Source organism: Lepidothrix coronata, unplaced genomic scaffold (assembly GCF_001604755.1).
Source record: "Lepidothrix coronata isolate B3197 unplaced genomic scaffold, Lepidothrix_coronata-1.0 Scaffold211, whole genome shotgun sequence".
Lineage (NCBI taxonomy): Eukaryota > Metazoa > Chordata > Aves > Passeriformes > Pipridae > Lepidothrix > Lepidothrix coronata.
This window is the reverse complement of record NW_016690391.1, coordinates 456,786-474,139: the sequence shown is the minus strand read 5'-3', so window position 1 is coordinate 474,139 and position 17,354 is coordinate 456,786. Positions and strand designations below refer to the sequence as shown.

Below are 17,354 nucleotides of genomic sequence, written 5' to 3'. Positions count from 1 at the left end.
TTTGAACCCCACGCAGTGATTTGCTGCAATTCCCAGCTCAGGGATAAAACATGTGCTTCTCCTAAACTTCCCCTCACCTGGGCCTGTAACCACAGGGATTTTTTTTAGTTCTTACATCAACTTATTCCCCTCAGCAATGAAGCTTCAAAGCATAAACAGCTCGGAACAACAGAACTGGTTTTAATTATTTACTGTTCCAAGCAATGCCCAGGTAAGCATTTTCCATCCCTGCTGTCTGAGGCAGATTTGCCATTTGGAATAAATGATCAAACTGCCCTGACAGTCACTGCAGATGGATTTCAGTCATTTATTAGCCCCAGAATTTCAACAGCAACCCATGGAACACATGAATCAAAGAAATCATTTAAAATTGCATCAAACCGACAGGAAAAAGGTCTGGAGACTGAACCTTAAAGGAATATCTTGAAATAGAAAAGGAAAACAATGGGGTGGAGTTATTAATACAAGAAAGCAAAAGACCAAAGCAGAAGAGGCAATGATTTTACAGTTTATGGTGTTCTCTGCCTTTCTTCTTTTCACTTCTCACCTGGAGTCAATGAGAGACAACACAGGAGATCCAATCCCATTATCCCAGGATTCCCACCCAGCCAGCAAAGAGCAAATAGTGAAGGGTCCAGAAAACATGTGAAGGGGCTGGAAAATGTGAAGGGGTTGGAGAACATGTCCTGTGAGGAGCAGCTGAGGGAGCTGGAGGGGTTTATCTGGAGAAGAGGAGGCTCAGGGGGGACCTCATTGCTCTCCCCAACTCCCTGACAGGAGGGGGCAGGGAGGGGGGTCGGGCTCTGCTGCCATGTCCAAGGGAAAGGAGGAGAGGAAATGGCCTCAAACTGCACCAGGGCAGGTTCAGGTTGTAGATTAGAAACAATTTTTCCCTGTAGGAGTGGTCAGGCCTTGGAATCAGTGTCCCAGGGAGGTGGTGGAGTCCCCGTGTCTGGGAGTGTCCCAGAGGTGTCTGGATGTGTCCCTTGGGGCCATGGATTGGGGGTGATTGTGGTGGTGCTGGGTGAGGGTGGCACTGGATGACCCTGGAGGTCTCACCCAACCCTGGTGATTCTGTGAAACAGAAGAAAATGGCACAAGGACTGAATACTCTGAGTGCTAAAACTTACAATTCATCTGCTCCAAGGCTTAACAACTTGAGGGCTGTGAGGAGTCTCCAAGATGGTCCATCCCAGCCAAAGGTCAGGTTTCTAAAAAGTCCAAAGTGATAAGAAAGTATAAGTCAGCTTTTACAGTGTGACAGTTTTCTTCCTGACAAGGGGAGATCTCAAGCTTTGATACTGGTGTTTACAACTTCCACATCCTCTCACAAGCATATTAGTTTGTTAAAAAACAAACAAACAAACAAACAAATAATTATTTTTTTGCAGGATTTTGATACTAAAAGCAAAATTTGCCTCCCAGAAAATACTGAAAAGAAAGCTCATCAGGAAACAAAGAACTCCAGATACCTACTCTAGGAAATCATGATCCTTTAGAATGGACAGTTTTGCCTTTCTCTGCTTGTCCAGTGGTGGAAGATATTTGAGGAGAGTGTCTGCATAAAAATACATTTTAGATATTTAAAGAAATTCTACATAGAATAAAGCACAATCATCAATTCTGAGGTAACACTGCAACCATATTTTTCAAGGTTGAAAGGAACAAAGAAACAAAAAAACCTGCTACAATTTAGTGAAATTTCACAGAACAAAAGTGCTTTTTGTGTCCTTAAAGCAAAAATCCTGACTCAAACTGAAGTTCTGAACCACCCTCAGCAACTTCAGTTTGTGAGGATCAGGACTTCAATCCTCAAGTCAATGGTAAAACCTTAGACATCCAGTTGGAATTTCTACATAGATTCTGCTAAGAGTCACAACTTTGTAAAAGAAAATGTTCACAAAGAGCATTTTCAATTTTAAAACTCCAGTCCTTAAATTCCATGCAGAGGTATCACAGCCTATTCCACTTCTTGGAAGTGCTTTCAGTGACAATCTGTAAATCCAACCTGATGAGACATAAACGCTGCTGTGAGGGTTATCCATGGCAACAAATCCATATTCCAGGAGCAGCCTCTGATTATCATGAGGTCCATAGCAGATAAAAACTTCTCCATATTTCTTGCACTGGGAATTTGCCCAAATTTCATAGCTCCTTGTCTGCTCATTAAAGGCAGCCTTCACCTAGGTGGAGTTAAAAAAAGAAAAGGTTTTACACATGGCAGGGTGAAAAAAAGAACCAAACCTCGAATATTGAGATCCAAAAGTAGTGAACATTTCTCTAACACTGGAAGAAAAGTGTTTCAGAGGTCTGAGGAGGCAGCCCACGAGTGTGAAGAACAAACATCAAAGCCCTGGCCTGCAGCATGTGCCACCCACTGGGCAGATTTATTAGAGAGGCTCCAAATCTACAAATAAAGATGGTTTTGCGCAGAGTTGGCCCTTCCTGTGCTGTCCCAGCTCTGTGTTGGCTCTCAGTCCCTGACAGAAGGTGGAACTGCTCTCCACACTCCCCTAAGGCTGCTCAGAAGCTTCAGGGAGAGGTGAACACAGGGACTGTATAACTTGGAATCTGTGGCAGGAGCTGAGCCTTTTAGGGAAGCAGAGCAGGGTCATGTTTACAAATGGCCCTTCCCAAAAGCTCCCCTGGGTGCAAATCTCACCCAGGGGCTCTCCCTGTTGCTGCATGAACTGAATTTGAATCGTGGAATCACAGAATCCCAGAATGGTTTGGGTTGGAAGGGACCTTTAAGATCATCTAATCCACCCCCTGCCATGGGCAGGGACACCTTCCACCAGCCCAGGTTGCTCCAAGCCCCGTCCAACCTGGCCTTGGACACTTCCAGGGATCCAGGGGCAGCCACAGCTTCTCTGGGAATTCTATCCCAGACCCTCCCCACCCTCACAGGGAAGAATTCCCTCCCAATATCCCACCTAACCCTGCCCTCTGGCAGTTTGAAGCCATTCCCCCTTGTCCTGTCACTCCAGTTCCTGGTGATCTTTACCACAATTATCCTTATTCAACTGCCTTGGGCTGAAGACCAAACTCCAGTGTATTTATGACCCGTGAGTCCTCACCCTTTACACACTCCCAAACTGACATTTTTCCCACTGGAAGATCCTTCCCTGACCTCCACACCCTCCTAATCCATCACATAAATGCCTGTTGTATTGAGACAGTGCATCTGCAAATAAAGAAATCAAGTGATCCATTTTTAGTTTCTCACCTGAACATTTGGACTGTGGTTTAGCAGATCTAAATACGGTGCCAGGGCATAAACATCTGGCTCCAGAGAAAACCATTCCCTCTGTGGATGTTTCATGTATATTGTCCTGGTATTAATAGTGCACCAAGCCCACTCCAAAGCACTGTAGGTAAAAATAGTTCCTGTGTCCTCAGCAAACAAAGGCTGCAGGGAAGAGAAAAAAGCCTTGGAAGACAAATACAGCTCGTGGATGGTTGTTCTCTGCTCCTGAGCCTTCTTTCTTAAAGGTTCTGGAAGGAGGTTCACTACATCATGTTCCCAACAACCAGGGCAAGTGTAAGTCTTGGGTAGAACATCCAGGTATGGCTTCCAGGGGGATTTCTGCCCAGCATGTTTCTCTGCTATTAAAAACGTGCACAGTGCCATCAAAGGGGATACAGGAGGCTTCCAGCTATCAGAAAAGAAAGGAAAAATAAAAATGCCAACCCAGCAGATACTCAGAGGTGAGATGGGAATTGGGTGTTTTATCTCTCTAAGGGTTCTTTTAGATGTCATAAAAAGCTTCTATTTTAAACTGCTTTGTAGTTCACCTCCAAGCCCTTTGGATGGTTTCAAAGGGGGCAATAAAAGCTGGTTTGGAATAACAACGTCAGGTTCACCCCTTGGGTTGTTTTTTTGGGGGGGTGGGGTGGGGTTTTTTAGGATATACAAGGACTCAATGTCCAGCATAGGACTTTGTTCTGAATTTTCTAAAAGGCCATGTTCATGTGACTGCTCTGCAACCCCTTTTTATCTTCCTTCTCCTACTGAAGCTTATTCACAAATTCCCAAGAAATCCTTCCTAAGTGACATTTAGGTCCAAGCTGGCTCTGAGGCAGGTCAAGTTCCAGTCTGTGCTTTAGTCTGCTGAGCTAAAAGGGGATGTTTTCAGCCCAAACCTTTCCTATCTGAGCATTCCACACCCATGAAAGGCCACAGGAAATAGTTACCACTCAGGGAATGCAGTTTAAAGCTCTCCCACCACTTCAGATGATTCATCTACCAATGAACAACCCACACTCCAGGTCAACTTGTCCATCAAGTGTCACTTTTCACTTACTTCTTAATGTATCCTCCCAGGCAGCTCCTAAGGACAGTGCTTGTGGTGAGTAAACACTTCTCAGGCAGTGAAATAATGAGATCCCCTGCCTTTGAGGGAAGGGAAAAAACAATAATCACACACAAAGAACAGTAAAAGTCAAGTGTAAGTGACTCATTTCATACTCCCACGGGAACTGGGAGGGTTTGGAGAGTCCCAGCCCAGGGAAGGAGGACAACTGCAGCCAGTACAAACCATCACTGTTCACAGAAAGTCTGTGCCTGGCTGCTCCCTTTCTTTGCACTGAGATATATTCTAGATCAGGTCTCACAAACAGCTGAATTTCCATCAACAAGCAGCACGTGGCAGGGATGCTTTAGGTCATGTCCACCCTGACCTTGCTTGCCAGGCTGCTGGGGGTAAATCAGCTTTCATGCCTGGCTGGAGCCACGTGTGCCCATTGCTGCAGGGAGAGCACATGGATCCACTCAGTGCTCTTCCCATTCATCTCCTGGTTTTTCCCTGTCTTGTTCCAGCCCAGTTGGGTTCAGTGCTCTGCACTCACTGCAGGCTCCCAGCACTGGGGGAAACCTCTGGCTTCTGAGGTCTCAACCTGAGGCAGGATGAGAACACACACTGTCCTCTGCACGTGGCTTTCCCACTGCATCTCCTTCCCACCTCTTGCTTTGCTCCCTGTTCTGCCAAAGATCCTGGCTCTGATTCACCCTTATTTCATTTACTGTCCTCACACCACTTAGGAAACTTCTCCAACAAACCTATTTTCCAAGAAGCTTTGTCAGTCAGAGTTCCAATATCCACAGGGCAAGGAATTTTTTTCTATTATTCCCCTTTCCTGCTGGAAATGCCTGAGAAATGATGTTCCCATTAATTAATCTACCAACACAGAAGCTTCAAAGTGAAGGTCAGAGGCCAGAAATTACATTCACAACAGGGGTTGGGAAGACCTTGTCCGGAATTCTGAGTTTTGCTTCTTGCAAAAACTCATTCCACCTCAAAAGAACCTGAGGAGATGCTGCAGCAGAACCAACATCACTGACCTGAAGAGCTTTTGTTGCCATCAGTCCTCTTCCTGTCTCTGAGGCAGGAACAAAAAGCACAAGTAAATACATGTATACATGTGAAATCAGGAATCTACGATCAGGTCAGCAAGGAAAAGCTCTAAAAGAACAGACATTATCTCTTCCAAGTCATAAAAGCCAGTTATGGGTTGTTCCATACATATATTTAATTTCTTTGTTCTCCAACTCTCTTTATTTCTCAGGATTCTCTCCCTGCATCCCCTGCAGCACTTGCTGTTCAGTTCTAGCCATTATTCACCTCCTTTTTCTCTCAGTTCTAGCAATTATTCCACTTGGTTTTCTCAATTTTTTCTTCAAACTTATCTATCATCACCAGCTGCAGTTCTTGGTTTCAGAGTTTTAACTAAACTTTATAATTTCTAGTCACAATATTTTTCTCTGATTCATTCTATTCTTTCTACTCTCTATTAATATTGCAAAAAAATTTGGAAACATAACCTACTTAAAGAGAAAAAAAATACCTGTATATACCTTTACTGTCAACATTACTAAGTGAATCCCAGCTCTAAAAGAATTTATTTATGGGCATCACGAGATCTGTTGAACTTGCTTGAGGAAAAAAAAAAAGATGAACAAATGATAACAAGGTTAGGTTCCAATGCTGGAAACACAGAAGCACTTCTTTAAAACTGTGCTACTAACACTTAAAATTTCAGCTTTTACCAGGAATTCATCATAGGTGTGCAACTTTTGTTTCTGTTAAATTGACATTCATGTGCATTTGCCAAAAATCCATAAAAGACTAACAGTAACTGGCTTTTTTCCTGATGCCACCCAGGTGTAAAAAGCTTACATCAGGAATCTACCGTTCTTAGAAGAATCAGAAATTTGTACCAGCAATAAAAGAATTAAAACATTACCCCTGAACTCTGCTGGCCTTAAAATACTGTCTTCAAATCCTCTGTCTTTTAGCCACTTCTTAAGTTTAATGTACTCCAGCTTGTGACTGCAGTTCACTAAAAATAAATTTTAAAAAAAATTAATGCTATAAAAGGCTATAATTTCCTGTTGAAAAAGAAAGGAAATTAAAAAATTTCACTGTATAGTCAGACAAGCAAAATCTTAAGACATTTTAAAGCATAAAAAAATAGCGAGAAAGGCTCCCCTAGAACTAACTTACTAAATTCTGGGCCTCTAGGCACTGAGAGGTCTCAGAATTGTGTGAGTTATTCAGTATATTCAAGGAATTTAAGAATAATGTAGTACTTGTCATGAGCCAGAAAAGAGAGCTCACAATATTCACCATGCTGTGCTGGTGACTGTAAGCTAATGCTACAATATTTGTATATTAAAAAAAATGTAACATTTATTAATATCATTTTCAAAACACAAAGGCTTTTGCAAATCATAGAACAAATCCCTTCCTTTGCAAATCCCTTCCCTGAGTTGGAAGGGACACATCAGGACCATTGAGTTCAACTCCTGGCCCTGCCCAGGACAATCCCAACAATCCAACCACGTGCCTGAGAGCAAAAAAACACGAAGGTGTTTGCAAACATAAACCATAGAAAGATACCTTGAAAAGCAATTGGTTTATTTTATCATTTAACTTTCAGGGATAGTACCTCCATCCACAAAACTCTGCGAGTGTTTCCTTCTTCTCTTCCGGCCTGTCCGACCTCTGTTTTTCTTCATATCAAGCAACAGATTTTGCCTTATTTAGACAACCTGAATTCTAAAAAAAAAAAAAAAAAAAATGCTTAAAAATATTTAAAGTACTTTTCATTCCCTGTGAGGGTGGGGAGGGGCTGGGATAGAATTCCCAGAGAAGCTGTGGCTGCCCCTGGACGTGTCCAAGGCCAGGTTGGATGGGGCTTGGAGCAACCTGGGATTGTGGGAGGTGTCCCTGCCCATGGCAGGGGGTGGCACTGCATCATCTTTCCCAGAATCATGGAATATCCTGAGTTGGAAGGGATCTCCAAGGATCATCCAGTCCAAGCCCTGGCCCTGCCCAGGACACCCCAACACTCTCCTGTCCCTCAGAGCGTTGTCCAAACCCTCCTGGAGCTCTGGCAGCCTTGGGGCCGTGCCCACTGCCCTGGGGAGCCTGGTCAGTGCCCACCACCCTCTGCGGGAAGAACCTTTTCCCAATATCCTTCGCTTTGCCAAAAGCGCCCTGAACTGACCCTCAGGAGCGCAGGTTTTCCCTGCAAGGAGGGAGGCCGGGCGGGGAACCGGGAGCACCCACAGGCGGTCGGGCTCCTGGACAACACCACCCCATCGCATCCTACCCCTCGAACTGGGAAGCCTGTGCTAACACCACCTCCATTCCCGGCTCAGCACAACCCCCCGGGACGTGAGAGACGGGAGAGAAGGAAAACTCCAAGGCGGCGCTGCGAGGGAACTTCCCAAGGGAAGCGACCGCTCCGGGACCGCCCCGTACCCCGCGCACCCTCCGCGGCAGACCCAACAGCACCCTCCCCTGGCAACCTAAATTGCCGCTCCCGAGGCCCTCCCGGGCTGGAATCGCTTCCCGGTGCTCCAAACCCACCTGCTGGGCAGGGCACAGGCACCGACATCGCTTGGTTTCCCCTCACGGCGGGTTCATTCCCGCCCCGGAGGCGGGGCTGCTCCGCCATTTTAGGGGCGTTCGCGTCTCCTTTCCCCGGTAGTGCGATCGTCTGGTTTTTGGGGGGAACAGTGTGTGGTTTCCTCGCTGTGCGGAGCTGAGGGACGAGAGGGAAGGCACCCGCGGTGCTGGAGGTGGGTGAGGAGGTGCTGAAAGCCCTCCCCGGGTCCCTCAGACCGCGGTGCCCTGAGGGGGTCGGGGCTCATGGCGGCCCGGGCGTGCCCTCCCCGTTAGGGACCCGCTCCTGAGGGAGTGAGGGAAAAACGCGTTCGCCGTGAGGTGGGAAGGGGGCTCCTGGCTCCGGGAAGGCAGGAGCTGGTTGGGGTGTCATCCACGCGCGGGGTTAGTTACAGGCGAGATGGGAAGAGAGGTGGGAATTATGTAAAAACAGCGTTTTAAACTTGCTTTCATGCGGGAAATGCATCTTCTTTAAACGCGCCGTATCTGTTTGAAAAACAGCAAGCAGGCGTTCTGTCTAGAGGTGATGGTGTGTTCGACAGTATAAACATTGTCAGCCTGTGCTCTGCCCTTTCCCTCTGAAAATCCTGTAATTGCTTCTCCCACCTGGCACTTTGAGATCAAGCTGCTCCTTCCTTATGTGTTTTTTTTTCCATGATTTGGGTTGAAATGGACCTTAAAGCTTATCCAGTTCCTGCCATGGGCAGGGACACCTTCCACTAGACCAAGTTGCTCAGGTTTTGAGCCTGAGTTTTTCAGCTGAACCAGTTGAAATATTCCCAAAAGAAGGAAATGGGCTTTCTGTGAGGTGTAAGTGCGGAAGAGTTTACTCCCACCAAAAGTTAATTCAATACTAAAAATTAATCATTGACTTTCTTTGGTAAAGACCTTTTTTTCTTCTTTTTGCCCAGTCACTGGCTGGGTTTTCTTCAAAACTTTTAGCACTGGGTGTGTATTTCTCTGTGGACACCTCGGGCTACTTCAGGAAGTTAGAGTAAGTAATATAGCTTCACATAATTCAAGCTGGAATTTGAAATAGTATTTTAAAGAAAAAAGAAAAAAACACTTAATTGGCCAGAAGAGTTGTGGATTCCATACCCCTGGTGTTGTTCAAGCCCAGGTTGGATGGGTCTTGGAGCAACCTGGTCTAGTGGAAGGTGTCCCTGCCTGTTGTGGGGGGTTGGATTAGATGGTCTTTAAGGTCCCTTCCTACCTAAACCATTCCCTGACTTTAATTCCTTTTCGATATCCGCCTTTGTCCATCTGAGTGAAGGTTTCTTTGCTGTTGGCAGTTGCTGTCACCTGGGCACACACCCGGGGAGGACCATGTCCAGCGTGCCGGTGGCTGTGGTGACGGGCTCCAACAAAGGCATTGGCTTTGCCATCGTGAGGGCCCTGTGCAAGCAGTTCCCGGGGGATGTGTACCTGACAGCCCGGGACCCCGGCCGGGGGCAGGAGGCAGTGGCCAAGCTCCAGCAGGAAGGGCTCCGGGCCCTCTTCCACCAGCTGGACGTCGATGACCTGCAGAGCATCAGAGCCCTCCGGGACTTCCTGAAGGAGAAATACGGAGGGCTGAACGTGCTGGTGAACAACGCGGGCATCGCCTTCAAAGGTAGGAAGGGCTCTGTCTGGGATAGGCCTGTGTGCTGCCAAGCTGTGTGGAGAGGATTGTGGATGCAGCTGATATTTGTATGCCAGTGGCATGCTGCACTTTTGGCTGGGCAGGCTTCCTATCTTGAGGACAATGTGAAATGGGTCTTCTGGGATCTCTTGGGCTGACTGTGCCTGTGCATTTCTTCCTGGAGAGGGTGGTCAGGCCTTGGCAGGGGCTGTCCAGGGAGGTTTGGAGTGCCCAGCCCTGGAGGTGTCCCAGGAAGGCCTGGCCGTGGCACTCAGTGCTCTGGGCTGAGGGACAAGGTGGGCATTAGGCACAGGGTGGACTCCATGACCTTGGAAGTCTTTTCCAACCTCAGCAATTCTGTGATTCTGTAAACATGCTTCCCTGGAGTGCTGTGTTTGCATCACCCAGGGAGCATGGAAGTACTTGAGGCACGCAGTGCATGTGAGTGGAGTTGAGATAATTGCCTCAGTGCCCAGGAGTCTCACCAGGGCCATGGGAGCCCGTCCTGAGGGTGAATATCAGCCCGTGTTCCTTGGGGATCTGTGTTTTCTCTCCCACAAGCCTCATACTTTGTTCTGGGTGTTACCTCATCAAGGCATCCAGCTGATAAAAAAGAAACTTTGGCCCTGGGTGGTTTCTGTTATCTCTAACTTTCTCAGGCGGGGCCTCTAGTGGTCTAGTGGTTAGGGTGCAGGACTCTCACCTTTGTGGTGAGATTGCCCTGTGTGGCAATCCATCTGAGAGAAGGTCACTCTAAACAAACCTACGTTCTGAGACCCTCACTGCCACTGTCCAAGCGTGCTTGGCCCCGGCAGATGAACCTCAGGATTAAAGGGTGGGCTCAGTTCAGGGCACGCTGTGTCTCACCTAAAAAATCCACTGCGCAGGCTCGAAGGGTTAATGACCCTTCCCAAATCTTCGCTCTCGAAGACTGGCCATTAAAACTTTCTCAGGCTATTCAGTTACCTGTAATCCAGTTAACCTAAACCCTGCTGTTCTGAGCAAGAATGTAACCATTTCATCTCCCAGTGGACAGGAACACAGGGAAAGTGAGCAACACACAGCAGTTTTAAGGTGGGAAAGTGCATTCTTCTTGTAAGTGTTTATAAAAGCAAGTCAAGATCATGTTAGATAAAGCAAATCACAAGCCTGACTACTTGTTCTAGGGAGAGGATTGTGCCCCTCTGCCCCCTTAGGTGAGACCCCCCTGCAGAGCTGCTCCAGCCCTGGGGAACAGCCCAGCAAGGACATGGAGCTGCTGGAGAGAGGCCAGAGCAGGCCCCAAGAGGATCCCAGGGCTGGAGCAGCTCTGCTGGGAGGAAAGGCTGGGAGAGCTGGGATTGTTCAGCCTGGAGAAGGGAAGCTTTGGGGTGACCTGATTGTGGCCTTGCAGGGCCTGAAGGGGCTCCAGGAAAGATGGAGAGAGACTATTTCCAAGGGCCTGGAGTGGCAGGACAGGAGAAGGGGGAATGGCTTCCAGCTAACAGAGAGTAGGGTTAAGATGGGATATTGGGAAGAAATTCTTCCCTATCAGGGTGTCCAGAGAAGCTGTGGCTGCCCCTGGATCCCTGGAAGTGTCCAAGGCCAGGTTGGACGGGGCTTGGAGCAACCTGGGCTAGTGGAAGGTGTCCCTGCCCATGGCAGGAGGTGGCACTGGATGATCTTTAAGGTCCCTTCCAACCAAGACCATTCTGTGACCCTGTTTTCTGGTTGGTTTTGGTTGGTTTTAGTCTCTTTGCCTGTCTCAGGACAGGGAGCTGTTCAGGCCCAGCCTTGTGCTGACTCCTCTGCTCACAGGGTGGGTTAAGGAGGCCTGTCAGGGAGTATGGCTCAAACCTCACCTGCCCCTGAAGATGGAACTTCTCATGGAGTGGGAGTGCAGTGATGGTCTTCTAAAACCCACTCACTGTATGTTTTGCACGTTACTTTAGAGAAAAATTGCTTGTGTTTGATCAGTTTAATGGGAGGCAGCTCTTAATACAATTCTGAGCTTCAGGCTGTGCTCAGGATAGAGAGGTATTAAAACATTGCAGCAGCAGTTAAAATATCACTTCCAGGTGTTTAGCCCAGACTTTCTTCAAGCTGACACCAACTCTGAGTCAGCAGTATGTCCCACAATTCAGAAATGTGATAAAGGAGCCTCTTGTGGCTGTTGCTGTGTAAATATCTAACACAAAGCTTAGAGGGTGTAACATCTCTGTAAGAACTTGCTGTGATGCTTATCTTCTATTTTTGTTTTAATTCTTCCTCCCAAGGTTATTGTTTCTACCCAAACCTGCTTCTTGCCTCACCAAATTGCTGCTGCCATCCCAGGATTTATGCTTTCCCTTCTTTCTTGTGCAGTCTGTCAGTGATTAGATTTGCTGTTCAATTTTATCATTCTGGTTTTGTGCTGCACCCCAGATTGTCCAGCAAAAACTGTTCCTGGATGAAATACTTATGGAGCTGTGGGTCCTATTCTGGATGAGCCTCTCTGAGAACAGTTATAAATTCTGTTAAATCAAGCAAGTGCAGGATGTTACAGTGTATCCAAGTGGGTTTGGGAGTGTAAGGAAGTTCCTCTCTCCAGGGAGGGGAGGGTATGGAAGCGAAAGTTTGGAGCTGTGTAGGTTTTTAGCTCTCCCACTGCCATAACTCTTTGCCATAGGTCAGGCAGCTCCTTTTCCTGCCTGCTAATTCCTACTCTTTTCCACGTGTTAGCACAGATCTGTCACTTCAGGGGGTGATTTATGGGATTTATGACACAAGTACTGCTCAGTTTTGGGGGTGGCTGGGGGTTTTTTTTGGCAGTTTGTTTATTCAGGCTGCACCAAACCCTACAGAAGCTTTTATGGTGTTGGTGACTTCAAGCCCCAGCTGAGAACCTGGTGTGGGTGGGTCCTGGCAGATCACTGGGCAGGTTGGGCAGCACATCCCAGGAGAGCAGTTTTTCCATGGCTTTTCCATATAAAAGACAGAAAGACCAAACAACCTGGGGGGTGACAAATGACCCTGCAGAGGGAACACAACTGGCTCTCCTGGGGTAAAGCCAAAACCTTCAGCTAAGAAGAGGTGAAAACATAATTAACTCATTAATACAATATTGCAGAGCCAGGTCTTCTCATTAATATCAGTTATGTTGCTTTTCTTATAGATTTTAATTGATCATGTGCCCGTTTTCTAATTAGTGGGAAAAAAATGAACTACACTTTTGAGGTTTGGTAGTTTAAAAAATAACTAAGATGAACTTTTGGGGTTTGGTAACTTCTATTCAACCAGTACAGTTCTGATTTTTGGTTGGGTTTTTTTTTTCCTCCTCTTTCCCACCTGCCATGAAAAGTTCAGGACACGACTCCATTTGCAGTCCAAGCTGAGGTCACACTGAAGACAAACTTTTTTGGAACCAAGAATGTTTGCACAGAATTGTTGCCTCTTATGAAGCCCTATGGTAAGTGAAACGTAACAGAAATAGTTTTGTGTGAATTTTGACCCTTATTAAATGGGAAAATCCTCTCCAGTGTCAGACACTGCCCCACAGCAAGAGGGGCTGTGCTGTAGGTAAGGACAGATGGGCTTTCTTGACCCCAAAAATGGCCTTTCTTGAGCCCCAAAATGTCTCTGCTGTGTATATTTAAATCTGCCTTCAAGCTGGTTGCATTCTTGTTGTGGATTGAAGTGAAGCCATAGAGAACTTCCTCATGTTCTGTCCATGATCTCTGCCTCCATAAATTGTTCTTGCTTCAGAAGGGACATTTTGATGACAGAACTGGGATAGGGATGTACCTAAAACCAGCCTTTCAGCTGAGTTTGACGTGGTGCTGAGATGTGTTTGCTGCTATAAATGAACTGCAGTTTATACTAACATTTAAACACATCCAGGTTTTTAAGAGAAGAGAAGTCAAGCAGATGAAAGAGAATTTGGGAATTTTTAGTTCCTGGTGGAGAAGGAGAAGATAGAATAATTGAATTTTGGGGGCCAGCTAGGGAAAGAGTAAACAGTCCCAAAATTACAATTTAGTCCTCTTGTGGTAAGGGTGAAGGGTGAGTGTGTTAATAAAATCATTAACAGAAAGGATTAATTTCTGTGCCTTGTAAGGTTAAATCCCCATGTTCATCACCTGAATAGCTGGGAAGTCTCAAGAAAGAGGGAAAAAATTGCAAAATAATGTTGGAGACAATGAATGATTTACTGATTACCTGACTCACTCCTCTGTACTGAAGTGCTGGCAGATGAACACTGCAGGTTTTTGTGCTGGGATTAGGAAATCTTCAGGTATTCTCAGCACTGTGAAAATACCTACAGATTGTAAGAGGTTGTTTCCTGGAGGCTTATGTGACATTTGATAGAGAGCTTTTGCAGGTGCACAGCTGAAATTACCTCTGGAACGGGATTTTTCTAGAAATGTGTGACGTGGAGTTAACTCTGATCTTCCCAGAGTTGTGCAAAAACAACAGAGCACTCCAGGGAGATGCTGCTTGCTATCTTTCTTTATTCCAAACTTACTAAATAAGGATCTTTCCCTGCTGGCAACATGCATGTATTGTGATGCTGATCTGCTCAGGGCCATAGAAAAGGGCTATTTTGGAGCTAGAAGTCTGGGAAGGACAAGCATAAAGTGCAGACTGTTCTGAAATACATCCAGGAACAGATGTTGAGGGTTTAATTAAATCACCTCTGGAACGGGATTTCCTAGAAATGTGTGACGTGGAGTTAACTCTGATCTTCCCAGAGTTCTGCAAAATAGCCCACATGAAATATTGGAGCTGTAGAGCAGCCTCACCTCAGTGCTGGGCTTGAGGAGTGTCAAAAATAAGCAGTTTTTCTTGCCTTTTGCAGGCCGGGTGGTGAATGTGTCCAGCATGGTGAGCTGCTCGGCCCTGGGCCGCTGCAGCCAAGAACTCCAGCAGAAATTCCGCAGTGACACCATCACAGAGGAGGAGCTGGTGCAGCTCATGAACAAATTCGTGGAGGACACCAAGAAAGGGGTGCACGACAAAGAGGGTTGGCCAAACACTGCCTATGGGGTGTCCAAAATCGGGGTCACCGTCCTGTCCAGGATCCAAGCCCGGCTGTTGAACGAGCAGAGGAAAGGGGAGCACATCCTCCTCAATGCCTGCTGCCCTGGCTGGGTGAGGACAGACATGGCAGGTCCCCAGGCCACCAAATCCCCAGAGGAAGGGGCTGAGACCCCGGTTTATTTGGCCCTTTTGCCTTCAGATGCCGACGCTCCTCACGGGCAGTTTGTGAGCGACAAAACTGTCCGGCCCTGGTGAGCTGAGCAAAGTGGGAATGGGAAGGTGCCTGACCTTGTCTACCTGATTTCACTCTTCATTATGTCATTGCCAGCCCTTTTCCCACTCCCCTGAGACAGGAGGCATGGAGCTGGGGGGAGGAAGTAGGTGCCTTATTATTTCTGAGCACAGCAGATCCTTGTGAGGTCCAGAGCTGCTTCTTGAGGCTGTTTCTTAAGGACAGTGAGTTGTTTTAGGGCTTCAGGGTGACCAGTTTTGGGGGGAGACTCATAAGACCAGAACAGAATCACTGCTGTGTAGAGACATTCCTTACTTTCAGAAGAAAATTAAATTAGGGGGAAATAAAAATAGCAAGGATGTACCATTAATAGAAAAATGTAATCAGTTTGTTTTTATTAATAATGTCAAGAAATAATTACTTACTGATTTGTGTTCATCCAACTGGTTTCTTCTGGTACTAAGAATTTCTGAAGTTTGAAAATGTATTTTGATTTTCTACAGCCTTTGTGGCTGGAATGTGTGATTTCTGCACTACAGAAAGAGAAAATAAACCAGAGAACTGATAAATCAAACTCTCCCTCTGTTCATTTCTTGCACAGCCAGAAGTTTCCTTATTAAAAAGCTGAATTAAGTGCACTGGAGCAGGAGTGAAGGACACTGGAGGTAAATAATATGTGTGGGTGTATGAATTGCTTATCAGCACAGAACAAAATGTCATTAGGAGTTGGTCTTTTAAGGATCCAGGAGCCATTGTTTTTGTGAGGAATTGCCAAATGAGTCATGGCCCAGAGCTGCTTGAAGACAAGGTCGAGTGCTGCTCCAAAAGTTCCCATGGAAATCTGTTCTCTGGGAACAAAAACCAAAAAATCTCACAGGCCTTTGGTTTAAGTTACAAAATCCCTGTGCAAAGTTTCTGACTGAAAGATCCACAGTCTGTGTGTGCCTGTTGTTTAAATAGTACCTCCAGTTTTAAATACAAATTAAGTGTCTTTAAGTATCCACTAGGATCTGTAAAGTTCCTTCTTGATGTGGTTTGTTGGTTTGTTTGGTTGGGGTTTTTTTTTAACATTCAAGCCAAATTATAGGCTTGAAAGTTTTTTTACAAAAGGTGTAAAATTCAACCTGGAGAGTTTTGTGAAGTTGTAAAACTTCACGTAACACTCAGCCTGGAGAAGAGAAGGCTCCAGGAGGAACTTGGAGCTGCTTTTCAGGGCCTAAAGGGGCTCCAGGAGAGCTGGAGAGGGACTTGGGACAAGGGATGGAGGGACAGGACAAGGGGGAATGGCTTTGAACTAGCAGAGAGTAGGGTTAGATGAGATATTGGGAAGGAATTTCTGGCTGGGAGGGTGGGGAGGGGCTGGGATAGAATTCCCAGAGAAGCTGTGGCTGCCCCTGGATCCCTGGAAGTGTCCAAGGCCAGGTTGGATAAACTTGGAGCAACCTGGGCTGGTGGAAGGTGTCCCTGCCCATGGCAGGGGGTGGCACTGGATGAGCTTTAATGTCCCTTCCAACCCAAACCATTCCATGATGATTTTATGTATTTGAAATTAAGCTCTTTCACAGTGTTTTCTGTTTGTTAAACTCACTTATTCTGTGTCAGGGTGAGGACGCAAAGTGGAAGGTTTTGGCTGGATTGTCACTGTCAGCAATGTCATTTCTCATGCTCACATTGATTATAATACATTTTTTTTGTGGAATGAATAGGAAGCAGGACAGAGGACAGATGTTCTCACAACCTCTGCAGCTGTGCTGTGGGATTCCAGGATGGAGAATCAGCTGTGTGGGTGGATCCAACCTCAGCTGCTGGAGGTGGAAACAAGGCAGAACACACTGGCTGTTCCCAAGATCAATCAGGAAGAAGCTGCACACATTCCCTGCTGACACTGGCAGTGAGAATGTGTCCTGGGAAGAGAGCTGGCACAGCACAGGGCAGAGTGCCAGGGAAGGGCTGTTTGCTGAGAGCAGAGCCAGGCTGGGTCTCTGCACAGGGCCTGCATTGTCCAACCAAAATTTATTTATTATCTATTTACTTGGGGGTTTTCAGCTCCCTCCCTGCTTCTCTCCCGTGCCTGTTGTGTCTGAAGTGTTTTGTTGCTCTCAGATCCTGGCTCTTGCAGAGTGGTTCTTGTGTCCAGCTTAAGGGTTAGGAAAGGGCTGGAATAATTCTGGTCTGTTGTGCTGGAGGAAACTTCCCCATGTGATTTACTGCTTCTCTCTTGGGGGCACGTCACTCCCCAGTTTTACTTTGGAATTTATTAGCCAGAGGAAATGCCTGGAAATGCTGGAGCTGTGGTGACATGGGACAGGGAAGGAGTTGGATTCACAATTGTGGGAGCTCAGGGGAGGCAGTTCCTTGGGAATGCCACAGCTCTTGCAGGACACAGCCAGGCTTTTTGGGGGTGGAAGCTGTGCCTGCTGCCACATCAGCTGGGTATAAACACTGTGCCAGGGCCCTGGGACTTTCTGAGGGAGAATCCCAGAATGGTTTGGGTTGGAAGGGACCTTAAAGGTCATCTCATTCCACCCCCTGCCATGGGCAGGGATACCTTCCACCAGCCCAGGTTGCTCCAAGCCCCATCCAGCCTGGCCTT

The 17,354-nt window shown here is 46.7% G+C and overlaps 2 protein-coding genes across 7 annotated transcripts; one reads left to right on the top strand and one right to left on the bottom strand.

Annotated features, from left to right (window-relative positions):
- Positions 1-6: 6 nt before the first annotated feature.
- On the bottom strand, positions 7-7,988 carry SETD4 (SET domain containing 4). Of its 6 annotated transcripts, none has more exons than XM_017833135.1 (10): positions 7,875-7,988; positions 6,949-7,058; positions 6,244-6,339; positions 5,342-5,379; positions 4,305-4,393; positions 3,227-3,656; positions 2,009-2,183; positions 1,477-1,558; positions 1,131-1,211; positions 7-422 (listed from the first exon to the last, which is right to left on the bottom strand). In XM_017833135.1, the coding sequence occupies exons 2-10, from the start codon at positions 7,016-7,018 to the stop codon at positions 365-367; spliced, it is 1,119 nt and encodes a 372-aa protein (XP_017688624.1). In that variant the 5' UTR covers positions 7,019-7,058; positions 7,875-7,988; the 3' UTR covers positions 7-364. The 6 variants fall into 6 exon arrangements, with proteins under 6 accessions (XP_017688624.1, XP_017688628.1, XP_017688626.1 ...); XM_017833139.1 differs by having other exon boundaries at positions 6,949-7,051; positions 7,875-7,926; XM_017833137.1 differs by lacking the exon at positions 7,875-7,988 and adding an exon at positions 7,647-7,771.
- LOC108506284 (carbonyl reductase [NADPH] 1-like) lies at positions 7,979-15,335 on the top strand. The gene is made up of 4 exons (XM_017833142.1): positions 7,979-8,086; positions 9,203-9,522; positions 12,851-12,958; positions 14,348-15,335. Exons 2-4 carry the CDS (start codon positions 9,237-9,239, stop codon positions 14,782-14,784), a joined length of 831 nt encoding a protein of 276 aa, XP_017688631.1. The 5' UTR covers positions 7,979-8,086; positions 9,203-9,236; the 3' UTR covers positions 14,785-15,335.
- The last annotated feature ends 2,019 nt before the right edge of the window (positions 15,336-17,354 follow it).

What these genes read in the sequence shown, in the direction of transcription:
- SETD4 (XM_017833135.1), bottom strand. Translation starts at nt 7,018, where the DNA reads ATGAAGAAAAACAGAGGTCGGACAGGCCGGAAGAGAAGAAGGAAACAC. An exon ending in AAGGCCAGCAGAGTTCAGGG is followed by an intron (nt 5,380 to 6,243) that starts GTAATGTTTTAA and finishes TTCCTGCCTCAG; the next exon opens with AGACAGGAAGAGGACTGATG. An exon ending in TGGCAACAAAAGCTCTTCAG is followed by an intron (nt 4,394 to 5,341) that starts GTCAGTGATGTT and finishes CTTCCCTCAAAG; the next exon opens with GCAGGGGATCTCATTATTTC.
- LOC108506284 (XM_017833142.1), top strand. Translation starts at nt 9,237, where the DNA reads ATGTCCAGCGTGCCGGTGGCTGTGGTGACGGGCTCCAACAAAGGCATT. An exon ending in CGCGGGCATCGCCTTCAAAG is followed by an intron (nt 9,523 to 12,850) that starts GTAGGAAGGGCT and finishes TGCCATGAAAAG; the next exon opens with TTCAGGACACGACTCCATTT. An exon ending in GCCTCTTATGAAGCCCTATG is followed by an intron (nt 12,959 to 14,347) that starts GTAAGTGAAACG and finishes TGCCTTTTGCAG; the next exon opens with GCCGGGTGGTGAATGTGTCC.